The following is a 10,000-nucleotide window of genomic DNA, read 5'->3' on the forward strand; positions in this document are numbered from 1 at the left end:
TTTACTACTTTAGGACTCCCATGACAGTTCAAGGTAATGTGACCAAAAACAAGTTGCAGACTTCCACTTAAATTAACGAAACATGATCACATCACATGCGATTAATCAGGTATAAAACTCCGGTCAACCACAGCTGTGCTTCATACAGTAGCTAAATATCCTCTGAATTTCAACGAACACATTGTGACTTGGTGTGAAGGCGAAAGGGGTAGGATCATTCAGCCCCTTGTGTGTGACTACAAGCGTGTGGCAGGAATCATCCGCATGCAGGCATGCAAGAAACCTGTGTGACGGAATAAGGCCAGAGTTTGTGATGTTCTAGTACGTAAGTCATTTAATATGATGGCTGCCTCCAATGCACATCATTTTGAATAAAACAATGTTTTGTACAGGAAATATTTCGTACATTTTTAAAGTTATATTATAGTTCAGAGGCAAAAGAGTTCAGGCTCATAGGCTCGTTTGGCCCCTTGTGCGTGACTTAAAAGGGTGTGGCGCAAAGGAGGAATCGTTTCCTTGGGCGTGACTGTACGGCGCGGCACGGTTCAGTACAGTACACGCGGACTGGGCCTGGGGATGGGGATGGGGTTGGGCAGGGTCATGGGAGGTTTTTTAGCGTGCGTTTTAATTGAGGATCTGGAAGGCGCTCAGCTGCGGCAGCCCACCCCCACGCTAATTCCGTCTGGCTCCGCTTAGTCCCGAGTGCTGTGCTGTGCTGTGGGTGGGGGAACTTCCCTTCCATTCCCTTTCCTTCTCTCTTGTCCTCTCTTTCGGGCATTTGTGCGTTCTTTCTTTCTCTCGCTTGATCGCTCGCTCGGTTGCTCTGCCTTGCCTGCTCTTCAAGCCAGAGGGCCTATAAGGCCGGTGTGCAGCCACAGACAGACAGACAGACAGACAGACAGACAGACAGACAGACAGACAGACAGACAGACAGACAGACAGACAGACAGACAGACAGACAGACAGACAGACAGACAGACAGACAGACAGACAGACAGACAGACAGACAGACAGACAGACAGACAGACAGACCTTCCCAGCTTACCCATGCACAGGCGTTTGCTCATTTACACGCACGTCGCACGCATACACATTAGACACATGCACGGACACACACAGTCTTGAACCGACACACGGCCTCTTACCCAGACACACACATTCTGTTTTGTCTGTCGCTTTGAGTGAATTAATGTCTTCTCTATTTAATGTAATATACATGTCATGTCTCATTCTCACGCACCCAAACAACAAAACACTCACTCTTGTCTTTCTGTAACTCTCTCTTTCTATCCTCCCCTCCTGTCCTCAGGCTCCAAGGGGAAGGGGCCCAAGAAAGTGACCAACGTGAACCTGCAGGAGATTGCAGAGGGAGACGAGGACATCGTAGAAGACCTGGAGCTGTCGGACCAGGAGTGAGCAGCCCCAGAACTGGGGCCTATACTAAGAAGCTGGTTCAGGAGTAAACTAGGTTAAATTAAGAGGCAAATAATTTCTTAGGAAAATGAGGACTCCAGGACTCCACTATAAGATGATTTACCTCTTAACTTAACCTGGTTTACTCCTGAACCAGCTTCTTAGTGTAGGCCCCAGGGCGCTCCTCGGAGGAGGGATGTCTGGCCCAGGGAGGGAGAGACTGGACTGGACTGGCTGTTAGGAGGCGGGGATGGATGGGGTTGTGTGAGCGGAGCGTGGAGCTCACTCAGTCTCTGGAGGTTCACAGGAGGTGTCCAGCTGTTAGTTTCTCAGTGGAAACACAGCTGACTTGAAGGGCCTCGTGCTGCATCCATAAGTATGCAAGGAACTTATGGGGTGTAACAAAACCAGTGTTTGTGACCTTTGTGACAGTGATATTTAATATGAGGGGGTCCCTCCACTGTTCATCCTTTTGAATATAGCGATATTTTGTGTATAAAATATTACTTTTGTTGCCTTTGTACAGAAGATATGGAAATGAACCGTTTCACATTTAGTATGTTATCATGAGATCTAAATTTTTATTTGTTGTTGTTTTTTTTCATACAGTGTTGGAAAAAAAGGAATCCACAAAGCTTCTGTTAAAGACTTTTTTGAAATAAATCACATACTTATCTCCGCAGGCGTTTCTTTCCTTTGGCTTGATATCAGGAGAACAGGAAAGAACTCTGGGATGGGTGGATAGATATGATTTAAAGGAGCAAAGTGAATATTCGAGGGCCTGTTTTTTTCATCAGTGAGGAGGTTTCCATGGCAGTTTGAACAATAACGCAAAGAAGTATGAACATAATTTCTGAGTATGTCAAAGATTAAAAAACCCACACATACTAGATGACAGGAAAGCTTCAAAACCACAATATTAACCCTGCTACCTTTGCAAACCTTTATAGTGGAATCCATTGACATTGCTGGTACAGTTTGGCAGCTGCCTTGAAATATAGTGTTCGCTTAGGCACGATGTCTTATTGCATCTCATCATTTTGATTACATTTTAAAAGCAGGGTCCAGAAATCATTTGTCTCTTTCACAGTATGTTCTCAATAACCTTACCCAAAACAGTATAAAAACCGAAACATTTGTAAGGAATAGTGCCAATGTGTCAACTTGTTAAAACTTAGGTGAAAAGTCACATCAGTCACCTTGATGCTGTGTGTGTGTGTGTGTGTGTGTGTGTGTGTGTGTGTGTGTGTGTGTGTGTGTGTGTGTGTGTGTGTGTGTGTGTGTGTGTGTGTGTGTGTGTGTGTGTGTGTGTGTGTGTGTGTGTTTTTTTTTTTTTTGCAGGTTGTGTACTGTGTGTGTTTAGTGTGCTGTGTGTGCGTGCGTGCGTTGCATACAGTGTGTGTGTGTGTGTGTGTGTGTGTGTGTGTGTGTGTGCGTGTGTGCATGCGTGCCAGCCTTCCATGCGCCAGTGGACAGACTCGAGGGCCAGTCTGTTGGGTAGGAAGCTGGCTGGCATGGGGTGGGGTGGGGTGGGGTGGGGTGGGCTGGAGGATGGCGGTGGGGGAGGGCAGGGGAGAGGAGATGAGTGCAGGCCCACAGCTCCAGTCTGCCAGGGGCAGCCTCTGATCGCATGCCAGCCTGCTCTGCCCAGGTGGGAGACTGGGAACAGAGAGCAGGCTGTTCCCTTGCCAACAAGAAGAAAAGGAAAAAACCTAAAACCTCACGCCATTCCCTCTCCATCTCCTCGCCACCTCTCCCTCCCTCCATCTCTCCTCTGCTTTCCTTCTCTTTCTCCCTTCATTTTCAGTGTCTTCCTCTCCCTCCACAATCAACCTCAGAACTCTGAGTCGTATAAAAAATGTTGTTTTGGTGGAGAGTAGAGGAGGGAAAAAATGCCCTTCAGTGTATGTGCGGCTGCTGTTGGTCATCCCTCCCGACACCTTTCCTTGTTGCTGTGGCATGCAGCTGCCCGGTGCGAGAGAGACGGCACTGCAGCAACTCGCAGGGAAGCCGACAAGGGGGACTCACTTGTCCTGGGCCCAGAATTGGGCTCTCATTATATTATACGTATTGGGTGGGGGGGCCCTTTTAGATTTAATTTGTCCTGGGCCCAACCAAAGCTGTCAGCGGCCCGGGCAACTCGCCCTGGCAACTAGGGATGAGGGATGGATGTGGGCGGGGGTTGAGTGTGGAGCTCTAGTGGGAGGTGAAGGGAGGGGGAGGGGAGGATCGCCAGGAAGCATAGTGACAACTGGGCAGCATTAAAGAAGAAATGCTGCTTTCGTCAGAGGGGTAGACGTGTTGTCATGAGGCATGTAGCCATGTTTGTTTATGTGTTTTGGCTGTGTGTGTGTGTGAGAGAGAGAGAGAGGGGGTGGGGGGGATTTCAGGTCTTTCCGGATCTGTCTGTAAGCCTGGTTTCTCCCAGACACACACACACACACACACACACACACACACACACATACACACATTCAAAGCACCTGGTGCTGGCAGTCACGCTGCGCTGTAAAACGGGTATTTGCGTGTCTCCGGGTGCGTGTGTGCTTGTATCTGTGTGTCTTAAGAGAGAGAGGGAGACGAAAAAAATTGTGGCAGGAGGGGTGTGTGTGTGTGTGTGTGTGTGTGTGTGTGTGTGTGTGTGTGTGTGTGTGTGTGTGTGTGTGTGTGTGTGTGTGTGTGTGTGTGTGTGTGTGTGTGTGTGTGTGTGTGTGTGTGTGTGTGTGTGAGAGAGAGAGAGAGAGAGAGAGAGAGAGAGAGAGAGAGAGAGAGAGAGAGAGAGAGAGAGAGAGAGAGAGAGAGAGAGAGAGAGAGAGAGAGAGAGAGAGAGAGAGAGAGAGAGAGAGAGAGAGAGAGAGAGAGAGAGAGAGAGAGAGAGAGAGTGTTGTGGCGGGAGCCAGGCCAGGATGGTGTCCCCCAGAAAAAGGTCAGCTGCTGCCGCTGATGAGTTGGAGCGGTGGAGTGGTGCTGACGATGGAGGGGAGTGGACGGACGGACGGAGGGAAGAGAGTGGAGGGGGGATTGGAGAGATCGGTAGAGGAGTATGAGGAGTGGTGGAGGGGAGTAGACTGAGCGAAAGAGTGGAGGGGGGAATGGATAGATCGGTGTAGGAGGAGTGGTGGAGGGGAGTAGACAGAGAAAGAGTGGAGTAGGAGGAGAGGGGGGGAATGGACAGAGCAGTAGAGGGGTGGGAGGATTTGTCCTGGTAGTAGTGGGGTGGAGGAGGGATAGATTGACGGAGAGGTGGGGTGGGAGGAGAGAGGAGGTGCTGTAGCGGTGGGAATGGAGGGAGCGGCGAAGGGGGAGAAAAAGTCAGGCAGGCCTTGGCCCATGGCTGAACTTCACGCTCTGACAGCTGTTTCTGACCTGAACCCCTCAACCTCACCCCACCCCTCCTCCTTCTCTCTTACACACACACGCATTCTCTTACGCACACTCATACACAGACATGCACACTCGCTCTCAGACAGACACATACACACACAGGCATGCACAGAAGCACACACGTGCACTCTCATAGCCACACAGATGCATACACTCACAGACGCTTGCAAACACAAATGCACACATACTGTACACACGCACATTGTCACAGACATACACAAAACCAATCTCATACACACACACGCACACAGAGAGAGAGAAGTACTCTCCTCCACATACACACACACACACTTCCACACCAACACACACACCCTCTTCGGCCCCTGCATGGCCCCTGCTTGCCCCCTCTTCAACCTGGGATTTACCGTGGTCACCGCTGCTGCTGCCGCTGCCGCTGCCGCACCCCGGGGGCCCCCCCGGCCTCGGCCATGCTCACTCACGCAACAGGCGTGGAAATAAACACATTAGTCAGAGCCAAGAGACGCACACACAGAGAGACAGGCATCTGGAAGTTTTCCATAAGGATTTATTTCACCCCAGCGGTGAATAGAAAAATAGGATGGAGACCAAAACAAAAAAAAACATTGATGGGAAATCTAGAGACCATTGTAATTCATTGCTTACATATATTTTTTTCCAAAATAAAAAGAGGAAACAAACAAAAAAACAATTGCATAAAGAGCTTTTGTGCCATTTTAATTTCCCTGCAACAAAGAGAAAAAAGTATTGTTCTTTGGGATCCATTTTAAAAGGATGATTTTCTTTTATACATGTTGTATTCTGTCAATCTAACTACATACAACAAAATTCCTATAAATACTTTTTTCCTCATATTAATATGCTGACTGCGCATTGTTTTTTTATGTTGGGGCTCATAATATTACAATTGGAATACATAGCAAACAGAAACCCAAAATAAAATGTAAAAAGGCTTGAACAAACGTACCACCAAGTCAGCAAGTCACATTTCGTTCAGTACTGAAGAAAATGCAATTCGTGCAACTACACTTAACAGAGAAGTACCACTTATGTAACCTTCAGTATATTTTCATCTTAAGCATTTTTTTTTAACTGTACAATTCAGCATCGTCTTGTTCTCTCCCACAGTAGTAGTAAGAGTTACCTTTCATAGACATCAGTACTGTTCAAAACGCCAAATAAAAGGGCCATGCCAGACCATTATATACCACTTAGCCCATACAAGACAACCAGGGACCATTAAGAAGTACTGTAACACGAACCCTGGATGGATGACAAAGTAATAGCGTACAGAAACCTCACTTGAAGGCCCATGGCTTTTTGGTGACTGGACGGGTTTAACTCTACATCTGCATTTTCTACAAGTCCTCCAACCAATGTCCTCTTGTTCTGACATCCCACTACCTCAAACACATATTATATAACCTGTACCATTGTGGGGTCATAATCAGTAAGCTGCAAACAGAAAGTACAAACATTGTGAGAGAAAAGAAAGAGACTAGACACTAGCTAAAAATTCCACATGTCCGCTCATCTTTGGTTTTTTTGGACTGTGGAATGCATAGTTGCATCAGCGCAGAGTAGAGTTGAGTTGAGTTGAAATGAGTTACTTTCTGCTGTTGAAGAAGACCAATCTCAGAAGATTGGGTCAGTTTATGAAATGAGGTGGGAAATTAGGGGAGGGGGATAAGGAGGAGACATCCTCTACTCTTTCATATTTTTTTCTTCTTTTGTTTTGCCTTTCTGAATGTGCCACAAGCTTTGGGGTACCATGAGTCCTACCTCAGATGGGGTGACGGGGCTTTTTTATGAATGCGTGAGTGTCTGTCTGTGTATCTGTCCATTTGAATGTCTCTGTCTGTCTGTCCCTCCGACAGAAGAATGCTGTTTTTTGTCTGCAAGAGAGTGTGTGTGTGTGTTGTGTGTGTGTGTGTGAGAGAGAGAGAGAGGGATGAGGGTTGTATTTTCTTTTTTTTCTTTTTCTTTTTTTTTGGCAAGCTGTGAGAGACCAGCTGTCTGCCCCCCCCCCTACCCCCCCACCCCACCCCAAAATCCAAGAAAAAAAATCTCTTCTCTCCAGCTTCCTGTTTCTCCTCCAGCTCCAGAGTTCCATGTCTTTGGCTTTGGCCTGGTCGCAGCCTCGCCGGTCACAAGGTCAAGGTTTGCAGCCGGGTAGCTCAGTTTGATTGTTCAATATCGATTTGTTTAGTCTTTTTTCTTTCTTTTTTTATTCTGTGCCATTTTGAACACATTGTTTTGTTTTTCAGTATCCACAAATGTTAAGTGCCTGTGATTTTGAAAAAAAGGTCCTCAATGTCTTTTTTTGTCGTCATTTCAAGAGGAAGCTTACGATTGTTCAAAACAAAGTATATGAGAGAGCGAGAGAGAACGGATTGAAGATGCAGCCTGAAGGCTCTTCATATTTGTCAGTCCATAGTCTCTTCCTAGCATCTCCTCACCAGTTTCCCCCTTCCCCATCCCCACCACCACTCGCTACACCCCCCATCTCCCTACACCCCATTCCCCAGCCTGTACACCGAGTCGCTGCCAGAAGAGAGGCAGGGGAAGGGAATTGAGCGAGGAGAAGAGAGGAGTAGAGGGAGGGCAGTTTGCGGTCACTTCTACGAGGGGGGTTTGGTGGTGGTGGTGGTGGTGGTGGTGTTTCCACTGCAAGAGGAGGAGGAGGAGGAGGAGGACTCATAGGAGGCCCCTGCATTTCCGTTCTCCTGCTTGGGCGAGGAGGAGGAGGCGCGGGGGAGGAGGCCCGGTGTAGCCACAGCCGCGGGGCCGCTGCTGCTGTAGGGGGAGGAGGTGCTGCCGGCGGCGGAGGCGGAGCGGGAGCGGGAGGGGGAGGGGGAGGGGGAGGGGGCCCGGGTCTCCATGGCCAGCGGGGGGTCCCTGTCCGGGGGCCGCAGCGCAGATGGCGGCAGCGGGAGAGCCAGCGGGAAGCTGGTCATGTAGAATATCCTGCCAATGCGCCGGGCCACCTGAGGGGAGGAGAAGCACAGGCACACACACACATGCCAACGTCAGTCCAAAAAAGCAGCCACGGAGAGAGAGAGAGAGAAAGAGAGAGAGAGAGAGAGAGAGAGAGGGAGGAGAGAAATGAAAGATCCCACAGCCCACAGCCGGGGAGTGTACTAGGGGCGGCGGGGCATGCTCAGCTGTTGCGGGTTGTTTTTGTTGTTCTAGATGTCTGTGCCTTGGCCCCGTTTGCGTCAGAGTCGTCCCTCCAGAAAACCACCACCGCTTGACGTGCACGGTATTTCCCCCAGACAGAGAGGACACTGTGCCCTAATGATAGCACCCAGGCCCAGGGCATGCTCTGGTATGCTAACTCCAAATATGCGGATGCAATGTCGGTGCTACCCACTTGGAGGCCCTAGGCTGACTATAGATATGGGGACCCTCTTGATTTATTTTTTGCTGGGAGCCTCTACAGTGGGTAGTTCTGATTGGGCCCTTGTCAATAGCCTAGTCTGCCTATTGGTAAAACTGTGGATGCTCTATGGGCTAAGCTTGGTGCCAGAAGGCTGCCATTGCAACCCAGTGCAAACACGGATTTAAAAAAATCCAATACCAACATTACCAATATTAATTACTTTTGACTGTTTGGTGTTGACGACTTTTTTGAGGTTCAGCTTTAAAAAGCTTTTAAACAGAACCAACAGCCAGATTATCTTGTGATTTACCAATGGATCTGTCAGCCCTGGTTTAAGTCACGGTTGTTAGCTATAAACGAATGTCACAGGGGAATGTGGAAATTACAAATATTTTAAATGAGTTGCTCAAGCCTGGAATCACATATACACATGTGCTCTTTGTCTCTGGTCCCCTTTATCCAAATGGAAAACGACTGAGTAGTTGACAAGACTATCACATGAAGAGGGCCTGTGTTCGAGAGTATGAAACGTACAGTACTGTAAACTCAAGTACATGTATTCAATCCAATAAATTACTTTTTCTGAGTTGTGACCATGTAGCAGGGTTTTTTTCCGAATACAGAGACGTTTATTTCTGTAATGCAGTGGAAACAGCTAGGACCTATCTGTGAAAGGATCTTGATTGTCCTCTTTTTATTTGCACTCTGAATGATCCCGTCAAAGTGGCTGCTATGTTCACTGGCAATAATGTACACAATACAAATACTGCGTCAACCTCTGGTTTTAACAATGGTAGCCATAGCAATATGTAATACCTGAGAGCGTATCTTGAGTGCCGGCCCCAGTTTGAGGCCCATGTTGTTGAGCAGGTGCTCTTCGGTGAGCAGGGGTAAGGTCTCTCCATCAATAGCCTGCTCCCTGAAAACCTGCAGGCATCAAGGAGGAAAGAGACGAACACACATACACACACACAGAGAAACTCCATATTCATCACTCCGTCCAAATCATGCAAGGCTTATACTTATGAAGTAGTCACGGGCACATTTATGTGGCATGCATGGGGGGTATGTGTAATAATAAAAAGATCAGCAGGCCAGACATGCATGTGGTTTTGTGTGTGTTTGTTTTGTTTTGTGTTTTATTTTTTGTGTACAAATGGGCAGTGAAAGACAAAGATAAGAGCAGAGCGGAGTGGCATCCCAGTGTTTTTTTTAAAAACATTTTTTTGTTTTGTATTGTTTTGGTCCTAGTTCCCCCACTAATGACTAAGAACTCTACATCTGTATTGATCACTTGCAGTAGTCAAATCACTACTCCCAAAACATTTTTTAAACTAGACCCGTCTTACTCCCATATTTCAACTATCCCCTTACTCCCATTTTCTCTCTCTCTTTTTCTATTTTTTTTCATTCATCTCTTTATCTCTCTCTGTTGTAGAGAGACTTGCAGAGTGCCGCCCTGCTGTTAAGGAGCAGTAATGCAGCAACGTAGTAAGTAGTAGCCGTTATAGAGAGAGAGAGAGATAGTGTAGTATCGAGCCGTCCTCTGCTCCTGCTCTTGTCCTCACCTGCGTGTACTCGGCACAACCCGCAAGGCCGGCCACGAAGCTGCACACCTCCTCCACCGTCCACTTGGCCACGTCCTCCAGGGGCACCGCCTCCTCCCCGTCCAGGAACAGACCTCCCATGGCGCCTGCACAGCACAGCCAAGACCCCGACACGCCGGCACAGGGGAGGAAGCATAAATCATTAGTGGCTGGAGCTGGCTGACTGGGTGGGTGGGTGGGTGAGTGTGTGGGTGGACGGAGGGGTGGATGATGTGGGGGATAGGAGGGGGGAGAG

At 48.2% G+C, this 10,000-nt stretch overlaps 2 protein-coding genes across 5 annotated transcripts in view; one reads left to right on the forward strand and one right to left on the reverse strand.

Moving 5' to 3' along the window:
• noc2l (NOC2-like nucleolar associated transcriptional repressor) overlaps positions 1-2,092 on the forward strand; it is a 59,140-nt gene extending 57,048 nt beyond the window's left edge. The window contains exon 19 of the mRNA XM_063208984.1: positions 1,310-2,092. Coding sequence (XP_063065054.1) covers positions 1,310-1,416 — 107 coding nt within the window. The 3' untranslated portion in view covers positions 1,417-2,092. The remainder of the gene's footprint in view (positions 1-1,309) is intronic.
• A 4,698-nt stretch (positions 2,093-6,790) lies between these two features.
• samd11 (sterile alpha motif domain containing 11) overlaps positions 6,791-10,000 on the reverse strand; it is a 130,914-nt gene continuing 127,704 nt past the window's right edge. For 2 of the 4 annotated variants that reach the window (XM_063208988.1, XM_063208987.1), the window contains exons 11-13: positions 9,727-9,851; positions 8,975-9,085; positions 6,791-7,763 (exon numbers count right to left, since the gene is read on the reverse strand). In XM_063208988.1, the coding sequence (XP_063065058.1) occupies positions 7,398-7,763; positions 8,975-9,085; positions 9,727-9,851 (602 nt within the window). In that variant the 3' untranslated portion in view covers positions 6,791-7,397. The remainder of the gene's footprint in view (positions 7,764-8,974; positions 9,086-9,726; positions 9,852-10,000) is intronic. The other 2 variants (XM_063208986.1, XM_063208985.1) reach the window with 2 other exon arrangements.

Source organism: Engraulis encrasicolus, chromosome 10 (assembly GCF_034702125.1).
Source record: "Engraulis encrasicolus isolate BLACKSEA-1 chromosome 10, IST_EnEncr_1.0, whole genome shotgun sequence".
Classification (NCBI taxonomy): Eukaryota; Metazoa; Chordata; class Actinopteri; order Clupeiformes; family Engraulidae; genus Engraulis; species Engraulis encrasicolus.